At 35.1% G+C, this 17,846-nt stretch overlaps 1 protein-coding gene across 1 annotated transcript; it reads left to right on the top strand.

Moving 5' to 3' along the window:
* Nucleotides 1–9,468: 9,468 nt before the first annotated feature.
* LOC140143026 (uncharacterized) lies at nt 9,469–13,675 on the top strand. Its single transcript, XM_072165057.1, has 2 exons — nt 9,469–9,484; nt 13,023–13,675. The coding sequence occupies exons 1-2, from the start codon at nt 9,469–9,471 to the stop codon at nt 13,673–13,675; spliced, it is 669 nt and encodes a 222-aa protein (XP_072021158.1).
* Nucleotides 13,676–17,846: the final 4,171 nt, after the last annotated feature.

The raw sequence follows: 17,846 nt of genomic DNA, 5'->3' as shown, positions 1-17,846 counted from the left end.
TTTATGGGAGCAGACTGATTCCAAACACCTGCTTCACAAGTAAAAGGGTTGTATCTGCAGTTTTATTTATTGACACATACTGGAATCTTACAGGAGAGAGTAGAATTATTAAGCAGTGTACTTTCTTGCTTTGAGTTCTCAAGACCATTTAAAGCTCGTTGATTAATGTCAAGGGAGTAACCATGAAATGTCTCTTTGTTTTGGCGAGTCTTATTCTCGCTACCGAGACATTTCTAGTATCTAAAGATTTGACTACAGAGGATTCCATACGAGGTTATTACCATGCTTGGTGGAGTATAATACCTCTGCCAGTACAAACGGTGCGTGACATGCTGCCTGGTGAGTTTATTACAAAGTTTGATCAAATTCACAGTAGCTTGTTAAAAAGTAACCACTAGTGAGGATCCCGAAGTTATCACTATTCATCCCTGGGTGATTCTATTGAAATGGGGATATGCTCCTGACGCTCTCAAGTATGACGGGTTGCAATCTTGATCAAAATCAGACATTAGGATCCAATTTCTGAAAGCTTGGCTAGTGATCAGGCTTCCTAAGCCAGCAAGCTAGCCCTACTACTGAGGATCCATTTCATTGATTAATCTTTCTTGATGATGTACGATGTAAAATTGTAAGCACTGGTATATTGAATTTAAGCCTGGCGGCTTAGGAAGCCTGACCACTAGCCAAGCTTCGAGAAATCGGAGCTTGGTGTTTATTTCTTACACTTGGATGTTCATGCGCAATCCTACACAATGAGAATGGCACAATTATTGTCAATTATATTTTTTATATAATTTTTATTACAGTACATTGTTTTATAACATTTTTTTAATAACATGATAAATACATACAATATTAATGAAAATGATATTTGGAAAATGAATATTTCAGTGCACACATGGTGTACAACATCGACATAGGTAATATCACACAAAAACCAACATGCAATCTAACATGTATGTCAAGAATTCAAAGTGACTAGACAATTATTTTATGTTTTCCCAGGTTTAGCGCATGATGTGTCAGTATGCATGGTTAAGAGCTAGAGATAAATAGTTGGATGCACGTATCTTAGCTTTTTATTAATAAAGTTTTGAAATGTCACCCACTGTGGTTCAATGTTGAAAATTCAACCGGGCGTACATTCAACAGTCACCACTTTGAGGCTGCTACTAAGTCATATACCACTACACATTCTCTCTCTCTCTCTCTCTATCTCTCTCTCTCTCTCTCTAGTCTTGGTCTTAAAGAAGTATTTCGTGATCCTAGCATAATCTTTTTATGACATTTTTCAGTAGATATCCACGAAAAAAGCTTATTCCCAAAATTTCAGTTGATTCCGATTTTGCGTTTGCTGCTCCATAGACAATGTGTTGTAATTTTGTTCTGGTATAGCAGAACGAAATTCAAATTTCACGATACCTTTGTTAAACGAATTGATCTGCAAGCAATTTTTTGTACATAAACATATGTAGCGAGAGAAATCCAGTGATATAAAAAATCTCAACTTTGTTTGAGAAAAATGGGGGATGATGCTGCTGTGGATCACGAAATGCTCTTTTAAAAGCGGGATTTTCTACATTTGGACATCTTAGTTATGGTTGATAAACAACTAGAGATATGATTAAAATGTGAAAATGGTTGACATAATCCCGTTACCATGGTTACACCCGTTATCATAATTGTACTGGTGCTGGAAAGCTCAATTTTTATGGGAAATTCAAACTATAAAATTGCTTTTTGGTGGGTTAGGAGAACTTTTCTCAGAATTTGCTATGGGAAATTGCCATAATGCCCTTATTATAAATGTTAGATTAACAACGGTTAAAAGTACCATAGGCATATTTGGATGCTATTACGAGCAGTGAAAAGGACAATGAGAACTTAATATTTGGGTAGGCCTAACTATTATAGCATGTTGGATTTTCATGATACATGTATTACCCAAATGTATAAAAACGAAAACAATTATACAAATTCATTATTGGTGACGGTGGGACATTTGAACTAAGGATAATAACAAATAGGGTATGTGTCGGGGCGTTTAAGAATCCATCTACAATAATTAACAGGGGGTTTAAAATTAATATCGGGGTAAAGTGAAGGGGCGTTGATAATACAAAATGTGATAAAATGGGTTAGTGGCATTAGTGTGTCTGGGGTGTGGGCGTGTGTGAGGCTGGGTGAGAAACACGTTGATAGGTTGCCGGGGGTCATCAGGTTTTTGGTGCTGTGTTGAGAGACTCTGAAATGAAGAAAAAATGACGAATTTAAGTTGTATCGCTTAAATATTTACAATAACTGACTATTATGTGTTTAACAATAAGGCGGGTCAAAGAGCATGACCTAGCGGTTGCACAGATGCACTCAGATATTTTAATATCCTAATGTCTTAAAAGACAAGTAAAGCTGAACTGCTAAATAATGCCATTATTCTCAATTTTGATAGAATTATGGAGAAACTCACCTGTACAAATGTTGAATTATATCATTGAATGTGGTATCGGTTAGGGATTCTAAACACTCTTTAGCAAATTCAAGGTTGTAGGTTTTGTTTGCTAAAGATGTTAAAAGTAAACGAAAAGAAAATGTAAAATGAAAATTCAGTGAATTATCAATGGTGTCTGTTCGGTGAACGAGTTCATGCTGTCTACATACATCGGTTTTCGTTGATTTCAGTTTAAATAATATTAACCAAGATTGTAAAATATAAATAAATAAATAAATAAATAAGTAAATAAATAATCAATGGTGTCTGTTCGGTAAACGAGTTCATGCTGTCTACATACATCGGTTTTCGTTGATTTCAGTTTAAATAATATTAACCAAGATTGTAAAATATAAATAAATAAATAAATAAATAAATAAGTAATAAGTGGTAATTTCACTAATAATAATATAAATAAATAAGTAAATAAATAAAATAATTAATGAATTAATTAATTAATTAATTAATTAATTAATTAATTAATTAATTAATTAATTAATTAATTAATTAATTAAATAATTAATGAATGAATGAATTAATTAATTAATTAATTAATTAATTAATTAATTAATTACAGCAGTTTGTGATAACTTTTTTCGTGTAAATAAATAAATAAATAAATATATAAATAAGAAAATTGAATCGTACCTTTGAAATGCTTTTCTATAGCCTTTTGCATTCTCTTCGGGAGAATTGGCTTCTTTCTGCGTCGTACTAGTTTTTTGGTAGTGGTTGTAATCACGTGGATTTTTGTTGCCTGTAGCTCAATTTCACCTGTTAAAATATTGACAAAAACTATGCTTAATTAAATTAGGTATTCGTTTATAGCCAATATTAATACTAAAATTAATATTAAACTTTGTCAACATAGATATCAGCAGGTATTTAATCAAAACATACGCCGTAGAGTACTTTATCTGTCCTTACAAATATTAGTAGTAGATAGCTACTTCACCACCAACAACATCAACAGTAGATAGCTACTTCATCAATTCACGTCAGAAGTAGATATCTACTTCATCAATACGCATATCGCCAGTAGATAGTCACTTCATAAAAACACATATCAGTACGGTAGTAGACAGCTACTTCATCAATACACATATCAGTAGTAGATCGCTACTTCATCAATTCACTATCGTTAGTATAGATAGCTACTTCATTAATACCACTATCAGCAGTAGATAGCTTCTTCATCAATACCACTATCAGCAGTAGATAGCTCCTTTATCAATACCACTGTCAGCAGTAAAAAGCTACTTCACCAATACCACTATCGTCAGTAGATAGCTGCTTCATCAATACACATATCAGTAGTAGATCGCTACTTCATCAATTCACTATCGTTAGTATAGATAGCTACTTCATTAATACCACTATCAGCAGTAGATAGCTTCTTCATCAATACCACTATCAGCAGTAGATAGCTCCTTTATCAATACCACTGTCAGCAGTAAAAAGCTACTTCACCAATATCACTATCGTCAGTAGATAGCTACTTCATTAATACCACTATCAGCAGTAAATAATTAATTCATCAATATCACTATCAGCAAGAGATAGTTACTTCATCAATACCACTATCAGCAGTAAATAGCTACTTCATCAATACCACTATCAGCAGTAGATAGCTACTTCATCAATACCACTAGCAGTAGTAAATAGCTACTTTATCAACTCACTATCGTCAGTATAGATAACTACTTCATCAATACCACTATCAGCAGTAGATTTATCAATACCACTGTCAGCAGTAGAAAGCTTCTTCACCAATACCACTATCGTCAGTAGATAAATCATCAATACCACTATCACTGAACAGTAGATAGCTACTTTATCAATACCACTATCAGCAGAAGAAGGCTACTTTATCAAAACCACTATCAGCAGTAAATAGCTACTTCATCAATACCACTATCAGCAGTAGATAGCTACTTCATCAATACCACTTTCAGCTGTAGATAGCTCATTCATCAATACCACTATCAGCAGTAGATAGCTACTTCATCAATACTTCTATCAGCAGTAGATAGCTATATCATCAACACCACTATCAACGAGCAGTAGATAGCTATAGGTTCTACCTAAGTTCTCCCTAACACTTTTTAAAATTAGTCAAAAAATATTTTACGAAATGTAAAAAGGTATGTATAGCCCTATTGGTTTTGCATATGTGGACCAATTTGTAGCGTCACACATCATTGCGTTCAATCACAATGGTTAATTGTGTAAGAAAAAAAGGCCGTTTTAAAAGTTGCACCTGAGTGCATTGCAGTCAGGGTTCTTTAACAAACACATGAATAGACATGGCTGACTGTATTGTTTGAGAGTTGAATCCTATGGACTCAGATGCAACTTTTAGCACTGTTTAAAACGGGGTTTTTTTACACAATGAACCATTGTGACTGAACGCAATGACGTGTGACGCTATAATTTGGACATTTTACATGTTTGCATTTCTTCAAATATATTTCGATTTATTCTAAAAAGTATTTAGGGGGGAACATATAACTTGTGGACCCTATACTTCATCAATACACCTATCAGCAGTAGATAGCAACTTCATGATCAATACCACTATCAGCAGTAAATAGCTTCACCAATACCAGTATCAGCTGCAGTTAGCTACTTTATCAATTCTCATAGGTGCTAGATAGCTGGTATTTTATCAATACCATTGTCATCAAGAAATCTGCTGATATCAAAAATTAATTATGGCTTTTTTAAAATTAGCAAAAGTAGAAGTAAGTTTATCTATATCATTATAACCAAAATGAACAAAATTCTGAAATCCACCTCTACCAGGTATAAACGATAGGCTTACCTTCTACTAACTTGGTAACGTCCCTGCTTAAACCCGATACCCTGTATAGGCCTTCAACATCGAGACCTGAAAATAAGATCAATGCGATGGGGTTTTCATTTTGGCAATAAGATGTGCATGCTATCATAACTTCTCTTTTATGATATCTGAGTTATTTTTTATGATTAAGATTTATCACGCGTCGGGATAGAATTCGTTTATAGAATGTCGGTGTTTTGGTATTGTATTTTCTTCTGTGCTGATAAAACGGAATCAGACTTACAGCAACATTGATGCCAAATATGACAGTATTTTCAAAATATTAACTACAAATAATATTTCATAATGGTAAAATATCGCTAAAACTCAATTTTCACTAGGCCTACTAAATAGTAGACATTTTTCCCATAATTATGTTCAAACCAATTTCAGATTTGTAATCAGCACATAGGTGCCTATGAAAATGCATTGAGTCAAAATGTTAGGGAATTCTATGATTTCGGTCAAATTTTAATTTTTTTCATTCTTGCCATAATTATTACATAATATTAGTAAAAGTTACAAAGAGGTTTTAAGTTAAAATAATGATGTAAAATTAATGGGAACCTCTCTTAGCCGCCTTTAACATTTGTTTAAGCGGCTATTCCTAGGTTTAACTGTGGCGCTCTATGAAGGAATTTGCGAATAAAACCGGGGATCCCCAGTTTTAATTATTGTAACCATTTATTCGAAGATCTGATCTGAAGAAATGTTGTTGACTCAAATCATAATATTGACATCTTCCTGATGGATGAACCATAAAATCAGACGTGGTTTTTTTCAGAACTCAAAGAGAAAGCCTATTATATTTATAGGTTTTTCAAGGTAGGCCCTACCAATTTAATTTTCCGTTCTTACCTTTGAGCTCAATGTGTTTCATACAGCTCTTCATTAGCTCCATTTCTTTGACATCATCAACGTCCTGCAGGAAAGTGAGGGGTGAGTGAGAGCTGTGAGGGGTGAGTGAGTGGGGGTGGGGGGAGTATGAGTGAGGAGTGAGTGAGTGAGTGAGGGGTGAGTGAGTGAGTGAGTGAGTGAGTGAGTGAGTGAGTGAGTGAGTGAGGAGGAGTGAGTGAGTGGGGGTGGTGGTGAGTGAGTGAGTGAGTGAGTGAGTGAGTGAGTGAGTGAGTGAGGTGGTGAGTGAGTGAGTGAGTGAGTGAGTGAGTGAGTGAGTGAGTGAGTGAGTGAGGAGTGAGTGAGTGAGTGAGTGAGTGAGTGAGTGAGTGAGTGAGTGAGTGAGTGAGTGAATGGGTGAGTGAGTGTATTCAGGAAAGGATTGGCCTACCTCAACTTTGTCGTCATTCTCTTCTCCAACATGTCCAAGGCAACATACTCTCATCATGAAAGAGATAAACTGACTGCATAAAAGAAGAACAAGAACAAAAACAATCACGAAACAGCAAACAAAATGTTCAAATCATGGGTACATGTGAATTAATATATAGGCCTACATTATCATTATTATGCAGGTTAAATATATCACTAACTTAAATTAGAATAGAACCTCAGATCCAATTGATCTAAATCCGGATCAAAAAAGAGCTAATCTGATTCCAGATTATTTTTCCAGATCAAAATTGTCATTGTCAGAATCTTAATCTTAATTATATTCGATTTGATTCGAGGTTTTAAGAAATAAGATCAGTTTTCTTACCTGAATTTTGATTTCTTCTATAATCAGCACATGAAAAAAGAAAAGTAAAACATGAATTGACAATAAACACATAAACAGATAAATGTGGCATCTTTTACCCAATTTATAGGTAGTGTTCAGTCTTATCACTTGCAACTTATATGTTGCAAGGTATTTAGGCCTAATATTTTATTACTGCTCGCTCATTCTACAAAATCCGGTGCCAATAGCCTTTTTTCCATTCTTTGGTCCACAAACACTTTGTCGAGCATTTAGGGCATCAAACATGTTGTTTTTCTGGTAGAACTCAACGAGATCTACACGGACACATATAGTTTTCCATATACTTTAAATGCTTTCTTCAAAAATCGCTAAAAATGCTTTTCCACTGCTCAAGTGTCACATCTAACCCTGAATATTTTCTTTGAATAAATGCGATTTCTTTACATATATGTTGTTTTTTAATTAGATAACGCACCATCATATTGTTTATCAACATTATTTTTTAGTGATTAAAACGTCTTTGTGTAATTCTTAAATAAATTGCACTTTCTATCAAAACGCTGTGAGCTACGTTACCCTTTTTAACACACGTTATTGGAAAGAAGTAAAACAGAGGTATCAATGTAATTTGCGGTTTTTGAAAGGAAACACTCATAGGTTTTTAAAAATCACAGTAAAAATCGTGATGCTGTAGCATTTTTGGCATAGAAATGTTGTAAACATTGAAATTTTGACCGACCATGTTAAGATTGGTGAGCTACGTTACCAGGATTCTATAGTATGCACTTGTATTTCATGTACTTCCTAATAATATGTGAAAGCTACCAGTGGTCGAACCCCATTTATATTAGAATTAACCGACATAACGTTCTAACGTTCGCAAATAACATTAAAAACCAGTGAACACGTTACTGTGAGCTACGTTACACACTCATTTACGCATCTTCAAAACTTCTATGAAATGGTGAAATCTGTTTTACATTTCACTCAAGTGATCTTTAGTTTGCTTTTTATGACCTTGAGTAAAACCAGCCCATTTTGTAGTCGGTAACGTAGCTCACATTACATTGCGCTTTGGTGTTAAATAACATCATGACTTCCTGAAAGAAAAATATGCAAGTGGTGTTGGCAATTTTGTACATCTGAAAGTAGTGATACATTTACTCTTAAAAAACACAAAAAGCAGGTCTTTTTGAACAACTTTTATTTTTTCAATTTTTATAGTGGATTGGCACCGGATTTTGTAGAATGAGCGTCCGAGGGACACTACTCTGTGATTAACTATTGGGGGCAGTACAGGAGGGCCAGATGGGCCACCCCCCATATTTTTCCAAAGTTTTCCCCCACCCCATTTCTAAGCAAAACTTTTGCACATTTGTGCAAAATTTGTTGATTTTGCCTCCTATCCTTGAAATTTACTTTTATGCCCCCCCCCTCCGAAAAAATTCCTGGTTCTGCCACTGTGATTAACACACTAAATACTCTTTACAAAAATGCACAAATCCGATTTTCGATGCTTTTTTAGGCCTAGTGTCTGACAACTGACTTTATGCTGTCACAATGTTTTGCTTAATTTTCTGTTTTTAATAATGCGGTGTGTTGTTGATCACCAAAAATCAGGTTTCTTTTATTAAGAAATATTGAACAAAGTTATAGTGATTTATTAATAAAAAGTGGTTCAATGAATTTGTTCTGGTTCTAATGCATATTTTCACCTCATTTTTTGTTTTCGCGTACTTTATGACTTTGTATAGGCCTACTTGCATGCTCGTTTGTCTGGGCTTGCACTCACCGAGCACTACTATAACGATAACTTTTATACGCGCGTATAAAACAACGCGTAACGCGCCATATATTATTACGTCATTTATCGCATAGGCCCTATGTTGTAGTCAATGGTGACGGAGCCAAAACGGGAAAACACTGTTATTTTAATATTTTTTTATTCACAAAACAAAGATTACGTTTCATCCTGTTAAAACAACTTACCTTGTTTGCTTGTCCATCGGGATTATTTTACACACATTCTAACTAAAGTTTAAAAGTTTACCTCTAAAATAAAGTCAGTGGTAAACTCAATAAAAAGTCTTGAGGCTAGAATTGATAAGCTTACTACTTTTTTTTCCAGAAAAGCAATAAAAACACGATTTTTCCAAACATTTCCATTTAAAGATAAAATTTAGATATCTTACCTCTTTCTTCTCCATTCTTCCGTTCCTCTTCGTCATCTTCCTAATTAATTTACTCAAATTATACTCAAAATTATCGCTAAGTAGAAAATTTTATCTTACTCTCGCTACTCTCTTCCAACAACTAACTCCGTCCGTCGTCGCGGTGATTTTCCTCAAACAAAAACCGGCGATGTGCGCGCGTAAATTGTTGTTACTAAGAAACAGACACACGTCTGTGCGCGGAGTGAGCGCGGAAAACTTGAAAACGCAAATAGATAACGCAGCACCTGCGCAGGTGCAATTGGGCTGAGAGATATCAGCTACAGAAACGATGACATCCTGTATAAGTACTTGCACTATTGAACAGAAAAACCTGTTTTTTCGTCGATGTGACCTGGTTTTTCGATCGAAAACCAAGTTTTTCGGCCGAGACATCTGGTTTATCAAAAACTATGACAATCGAATACGAAAAACCTGGTTTTCGATTGAAAACCAGGTTTATAAAAAAAACCTATGACAATCGAATTGAAAAACCAAGTTTATCGGCGAAACACCAGGTTTCTCGGTCGATAAACTTGGTTTATCAAAAACAATGACAATCATATTCGAAAAACCTGGGTTTTCTTTTCGATTGAAAAACCAGGTTTATAAAAAAAACCACCAACATGGCAATCGAATTGAAAAACCAACTTGGTTTATCAAAAACATGACAATCAAATTCGAAAAATCTGGTCTTTCGATTGAAAAACCAAGTTTATCGATTCCATTGTCATAGTTTTTGATAAACCTGATTTATCAGCTGAAAAACCAAGTTTATCAAAAAAAATCTGACAATCAAATCGATAAACCTGGTTTTTTGATTGAAAAACCAGGTTTTTCAAATCGAAAAACCAGGTTCATCGACGAAAAACCAGGTTTTTCTATTACAGACTTGACATTTAATATGGAATATTTTTTGCAAGATTCCACGACTGGTCTGGACGGAGTCTGCTTAAACCGCACGGGCCAAACATTAATTGGGGTATGTCGGGAGATGGTGTAAAATAGTTGTTTGATAGAATGTGCTTTCCATAACTTAACATTATGGTGCTCTAAATGTAGCGAAGTTGCCTAAAATGGCGAATTTAGGAAGGCTGAATTTGAGCTTTGTGGGGGACACAATTTCGGACTTTATGCAACATTGTGCTGTTATTATCAAATTTATAGGGGTTTGAGGTGATATTTCTTAAACTTTGTCAGCAATTGGTATTCACCACTGCTGGAATACACTTGTAATGTACCAAATTTTTTAACATGGGAGGAGCTTAAAAATAGGGCTCTTCAAAGTTGTACGTATTCAGAATTTTAAATGGCCCCGCTGGGGTTAAATGTTATAAACTTACGGTACAAAAGCAACTGGGCTGATTACTGGTTGTCCAATGAACTCACACTGTTTCTTTGTGTATAATTAGTTTATAGCATTTGGCCCCAGGTGACCATTCAAACTTCCAGAGTGCGTTCCACTTTTAAGAGCCATATTTTTAAATCTCCTCCCACTTTCAAAACTGGTAGATCACAGGTGCATTTCAGTTCAGACGAACACTTATTGGTATTTAGGCTCAGTAAATATCGCCTCAAACCTCAATACATTTGATAATATCAGAATAATGTTGCTCAAATTCAGAAATTTTACCCCCACAAAAACCAAATTCAGTATCCTTAAATCCGCCATTTTAGGTTAACTCACTACATTATGAGCGCCATAGTGTAAACTAATGGAGAGCACATTTTCTGTCAAACAATTATTTCACACCATCTCCCGACACACCCTTACTAATATTTAGCTCGTGCGGTTTATGTAGACCCCTTCCAGACCAGTCTTGGAATTTTACGAAAATATATTCCATATTAAATGTCAAGTCTGTATATTGTGCAATATACTTATACCCGTGTAATATTTGTGTCTCAAATTTCACAAATTGGTGGTGATGCGGGTGACTTTTGTTTTTGCCCGAAGCTTCGCCGTACATATTAATAATGATTAAGTTTAAGGCTTTAGTGATCCCAGCGAAAGTATAAACAAATTGAAATAATGTATAATACATTTCCTAAAAGAAAAAGAGAAGTCATTCAAATTGTTATTAGATATTTTTGAAATGAACAATTTGGCAAACAACGAGGAAAACAGCAGCATTGACAAAGTTGAAACCCCATTCAAATACATGTATATATAATTTCTCTACTTAGTACGAGGGGCAGTCAGTATGTTTTAAGAGTTGACTCGTGACGTCATTTGTGGATCGTTTTCATGGCATTTCTCAATGCTTACATAAACACTGTACCTTTGTCTTTCAAACAACACATGTAAAAATTATATCACACACATGATTACGTAACAGCATTAGCATACAATCAATGGTCTAGAGTCACCTGGTGAAATTGTGTCGTTTTTGTTAAGGGAAATAAGAGGCCGAAATGAGGTATTGTTGTATTTTCTATATTTTCTCGGGAATTAAAGAATGGAGAATGCTGCAGTTTGGAACAGTAATAGAACACAACTACCAGTTCATTAAACCATGTTTGTTGGGCTGTAAAGGTTTTAGTTTATTTAAAATGCGTGGTCAAATATGTCTTATTTTTGACAAAAACAAGGCTTTTCTTTCTTTAAAAATCTTGATATTGCCAAAAATAGCAAACGTGGAAATTTAAATTTTTTTACCAGTTCTGTTGACTAATCTCTAAACATTTAAACGGGAGTCTCCCTAGAAAATATTTGAACCCGTGATTAAAATATAACTCTTATTCTACCATTGTTACATTTATACAAAAAGTAGTGGTACAAAGAGAGAGACCATCGTTTGAATGAGAAATTAATTTTTTAAACTTTTCTGTTCATTTCAGGTTGAGATCATCCATAAAAATTCATATGAATATTTAAATTACAATTTTCATAGCATTTTGTAATATTTTAGGCCCTATTTACATGGAATTTTGCAATTTACGTGCATTTCCACCATGTTGTATCGGTCATCCCACCTACGCATGCGCAGATTGTTGTTTGATTTGCACCAGTTATCATCGCACTGAGTACCAGCTCTCACACGTGACCAGTCATTATATTTTAATATGTTTAATTTTGGAGATAATTGATGTCATTTGTAATAACTGCTTTTTCATTTTCGCCATTTTTGCAGAATAATTTCGCTTCCATTCAAGCCCTAAAGTTGTTGAAGTTTCCAGACGTCCCATTTCCACCAAAGTTTAATGACAAGTCTCATATTTTACCAAATGCAAACTGAGGAACTACTGTTTATTCCTGCCCAAAACTGGCCATATGCACCTTGTAATTTTGCTGTTCTCGGACATTGTAAACACGTGTATTTTCTGTAATTTAAAAGGCCCGCCTTTTTGCGTGATTTGGCAGTGTCCCTAGACTATTGATTTTATGCTAATGCTGTTACGTAATCATGTGTAGGATATAATTTTTACATGTGTTGTATGAAAGACAAAGGTACAGTGTTTATGTAATCATTGAGAAATGCCATGAAAACAATCCATAAATGACGTCACGAGACAACTCTTAAAACATACTGACTGCCCCTCGTATAATAGAGAAATTACAGATTCGTGTAAAATGTCTTACTTTGTCTTTAATATACGGCTTTCGACTTGACCATAAACAATAGTATTCAGGCTATGTTAGCACATCTCTATGATGCCAAAATCTGAATTTTGTCGCCCCCTAGCGCAAGGAAAAAAGAGGAAAAAGGAGAGAGAGAGAGGAAAAAAGAGAGGAGGAGAGAGGAAGAGGAGGGAAAAGAGAGAGGAGAGGAGGGGAAAAGTTTTGACATTTTACGTAATTTCATCAACAATTGAAATCGTCTGAATTTTGTTACTATCTTTCAGGTAGTGGTTTTGACCTAGCAGACGTTTCAATCCCAGAATTCCCTGCTGGCCAGCATCCTGTTTTCATGGAAATCGGCTACGAGACAGACACTGGACCGATAGGATTAAAACCATTCTGGATGGATTTTGAGGAGTTCAAATACGACATACCATACGTGAAGGCTCTGGGTGCGAATCCCGAAGCTGACGTTTTTCCATTAAATTTCAAATCCGTGCTTTATTTGCCGACGTTTCTGTTAGCAGAATCGTCGCGATTGTCGTACAATCTTAATGCAAGCGAAGCGGACATTATAGCAATGACCGACGTTAGTTATAACATCCAGAAAGAAGGCTCGAAGTTCAAAGCCGATTTTAAACCTGATGGGGATTGGGAAGCTTACGGACCACGATTTGGCATTATTGAAAAAGTCGTCTCGCAAAGGTGGTTTGGAAGATGGGATTCGAACTCCAGATCTTGCGCCGATCACCATTACGACTTCAATACAATCAAATTCCGGTCTGCTACCGGGAACATTCAAGCTGATAAAGAAATAGTTTCGCCGTTTTTTCCCTCAGATATTATTAAAGTACCAAGTCTAAATCAGATTCCGTATGGGACGGTTGAAGTTTTTGCGAATTTCACAATCACGTCCGCTTTTGATTGTTTACCTTAGAGGTGAAAGTCGTACTTTGGGTAAAAAGTAGTCATGTGTATAAAAAATGATGAAGCAGTTCGCAAAAACTATTTACGGGTAATGAAAATATGTATTTTAAAGCAAATTGCATATTAATTATTATATATTTCAAAATGACAATTGAATCAGTTCGAATCATGACGTATATCGTTTCCTGGAAACTATTTTAGTGGAAAGTGTTTTGTTGGCTTAGTATATTGATATGGTGTATAGTATTCTGTTTGAGTATTATTCTGAATAAATCCTAATTTAATAATTAATTGAACTCGAATTGATTGCCGAAATAACAGTTTATATACCCTGCAGGCTGCAGCAAGTGCTTGCAATTTGGCAGGGCAGTTTGGTATCAAGCATTTACGCCCTCTATACCAGCGCTATCTACTGAAGATAGTAAAACATGTGCGGTAATAATACTTCTTATAGGGCCTAGCCTAATTTGTTTAAAGTGTTCATTTTAAACATGTTCTGTTTTTAGATGTTTGTAGCGATGAACTAGTTCACTACTAAAACTATTTTTGAATAATATGTAAAACTATACTAAAGCACGGTGGCCGAACGGAACGGGCTCCGACTCATAATCGGAAGGTTGCGGGTTCGAGCCCCGGCGACTCCATCCAGGTGTATAAATGGGTACCGGCATTCTTAAATGCTGGGAAGGTAACAGACTCGCTGTGGAGGAGGTGTAGCGATCCCCCTATAGCAACATTACATGGACTTGGTCTGGGGCGGACATTTTAAAAATGAATTTAGGAGAGCAGCAACGGCATCACTTGCATTACTTTTCAGATGTTAAATCTACATCATATGCAAAATTTGAGGAAATTCGCACGAGTCCGTTTTATTTTAGGGCCATTTGTCTATAACTGGTCTTTACATGTAGCCCTATGGAGAGAGTGCCCGTTGAGGGCGCTATAACCCCATTTTAGGAACAAAATGTGATTTTTTAAAAACGGACTCAAAAGTGCGAATTTTCTAAAATTTTCAGAGTATGTAGTATGAATATGTAGAAATATAATCAAGTAGTTGCCCTATCTGCTCTCCTCCAAAAAAATAAAAAGTCCTATACCTCAATGATAATGAAACCTAGGTGCTAGGAGTCTGGCCCAATCGCCAATGAAAGAGAGATGGGCACTCCGATCACTGTTTACAGGATCGTCTCCTTTACTTACCTTTTTACCTTATACTAAACTATAGTTACAGAAATAGTAGCGACTTATCTTGGAGAATTGAGGTCATTATTGTTGTGGCAACATTTAAAACCCCTGAAATTATGGACACTTTCGGGCCTCATAACTGCTAAATTGTTGGTCTAAAGTATATAAAAGTATACATATTTAGAATGGTAAAGACTTGATAAGTTCATCTGTGAGGTCAAATTTGGGCCAAAATGCTATTTTTTGGGCAAAAAAAAAAAAACTTCTTTTTCGTACATCCTACCAAAAAATTTTGTTTTTTTTAAATTAATTTTAAAAACTAGATAAAATATCTAGGAGCCGTTTTTTCATTTTTTTTTTAAATTTCGACCAATTTTCGAAATTTGCACCAAAAATGCTGAATTTTCAAAAAAATCATAAAAAAGCTCCTAGATATTTTTATCTAGTTTTTAAAAATTGATAAAAAAAATTTTTGGGTAGGATGTACGAAAAAAAGAAGTGGGCCAAAAACAGTTTTTAGATTTTGGGCCAAAATGAGCATTTTGGCCCAAATTTGACCTCGCAGATGAACTTATCAAGTCTTTGCCATTCTAAATATGTATACTTTTATATACTTTAGACCAACAATTTAGCAGTTATGAGGCCCGAAAGTTTCCTTAATTCCAGGGTTCATACCAACCTTGTATGTCGGCATAATTTCAAAATAAAAATGCATATTTTATTTCAGAATGACAATTGAATCACCTGTTCGAATTACGACTTATATATCGTTCTTTGGGATCCATCTTGGTTGGCAGTGTACAGATGACTTTCAATGTGAAGTCAAGTATCGTGAATACTGATAAATAAGTCACAAATATGTCAGACTCTGAACTCGAATTGATTGTTGAAATAGCAGTTTGGTAACAAACATTACGCCCTCTATATAAAAAAAGAAGCATAATTATCATGTGGTGCTATCTACTGAAGATAGCACAACGTGCCATCCGACTTGTACCATTACGGTATATATTTATCATTAATTAAAGTAACTGATTCCAAATCAATTTCAAATGATTCAATATTATTGAAATAAAATTGACTCTTTTGAAAACTGTTGTCAATCATGAATGAAACCACGGGTGAGTTTAGTGAAGACACAGGCAATGAACTTATACTCAGTCTTATTGAGTGAAAACACAGGCTTATTTTGCTCTTGTTGTCTTGTTTGCTACCGAGTTTAATTTCAACTTACTACTAGTTCTTACTTGAATTAAAAGTTTATATGCTCGAAAGTTCGAAACGTCGGCCCTTTTTTGTCTGTTTGGTTTATACCCCTATTGGCTCTGGATTTGTGCAATTTTTGGTCTTCGAACTTGACTTGAACTATTATGTACCTCCATTTGTTATTCCTTGTCATTGGTTCATGTGCATAGTGACTCTCATCTCATATTCGAGTACTTTTTTGTACATGGCCGTGTGTTCTGAACTCGCCACCCTTAGCGTTACATGACAATTATGAATTTTTACACCAACCGGGTTTCTAATTAGATTATCTCGACAATCATCAACCCTAAACTAGCAAAAGTATACATTTTTGGAAAGCTGCAGGCATAAGCAATTCAAATATATACATTTCAACTCATTATACAGGTGACCTGTAAGTTATACAGGGTGGAATAAAAAAGATTTTGATAAAAAATGGGTCACTCAATGCATTGCTTATTACCAACTTACAGTAATAAACTGGAAGTAAACAACATTCATTTGGTTAGAGGATATGGAGAGCCAACTGACTTTGGAAGAAACCAAAATCACACCTGTTTGGTAATCTCGGAATATAGGGTGTCCCAAAGTATGTTAGATTTTTTTACAATTCAACATATTTTGAACCTAAACATTTTCCCCCAAACCCATACAGAAAATATAATGTCCATATTTAGATTCCTCGTCAAATTTCCCTTCAGAAAATCTATACTTTGACTATGATAGGATAAGTCATTAAAATTTTACAGTAACTTTTAGATTTTGAAGACATCTGCATTAGGCCTACTTATCGTGTTTAATATGACAACGGGTAGTTTTGTATGGAAAAGTTTGTATTTTCTAGACTAAACCAATCATAAATGATTAAAAACAATTAGTAGAATTGTTTAGCTGTAAGGCCATGAGTTTTTTAGATGCTAAATAGAGTCCAAATCCAATTTACAGCCTTTACAGAAGCTGATTACGCACTAAAAATACCAATCCCATAGAGTTTGTGTGTACCACATCCCCCACCACCACATCCCCCACCACCGCCACCCTGCCCATTCTGAATTCTATGAAGCACAGTGTCAGTATTAAAAAGTTCAAGTATTTCTTTTTACAGGGTTGAAAGTGCATTTTATTTAGCAATAAAATGAGACCACAAGCATGACAATAACTTCTTGCTTGACACAGAGATATCATCATTTGTTTTGAGTCGACTTTGGCAAAATGTAACGAGCTCAAGACACACGACCATATTCATGTTTGTTCCTGTGGTTTTTGTATATTTATATTATATTAACACTTCTATGGGCGGTGGAATTGGTCATTTTTGGCTATCAAACTTAAACTATACTTCTGTGCCTACATTTGTAGTCTCCCCTCTGCTTACCGTTATGTATTTTACTTTTCCCCACGACAAGTTGGTGTAACTTGCTCTCCTTTCAGTTGTTTGCCTATGTACCGTCTTGTAACATTTATTGATCCTTACGGTTTTGTGTGTGGGGGTGTATGTGTGTCCTAGAGCTTCACCGTTGGATTCATCATTACCAACCTTTTTTGCTTTTTGCTCGTATTATATTAGTCTGGTGCTGAAATAGGATATTTTGTCTTGACTCAAAAGTAGCGTCCGCACAATAATGTTTTTTTGGTGTTTTCTATATCTCGGAGACCTACTGGTTCAGAATCTGGCGAATGCCACCCTGGTACCCTTGAACATTTTGAAATCAATTACCCCAAAATGACCCCATAGGGTTATACAGGGGTCA

The sequence above is a fragment of the Amphiura filiformis genome, chromosome 20 (assembly GCF_039555335.1).
Source record: "Amphiura filiformis chromosome 20, Afil_fr2py, whole genome shotgun sequence".
NCBI classification, from domain to species: domain Eukaryota; kingdom Metazoa; phylum Echinodermata; class Ophiuroidea; order Amphilepidida; family Amphiuridae; genus Amphiura; species Amphiura filiformis.
The sequence above is the reverse complement of the archived record's forward strand: the minus strand, read 5'-3'. Positions and strand labels throughout refer to the sequence as shown.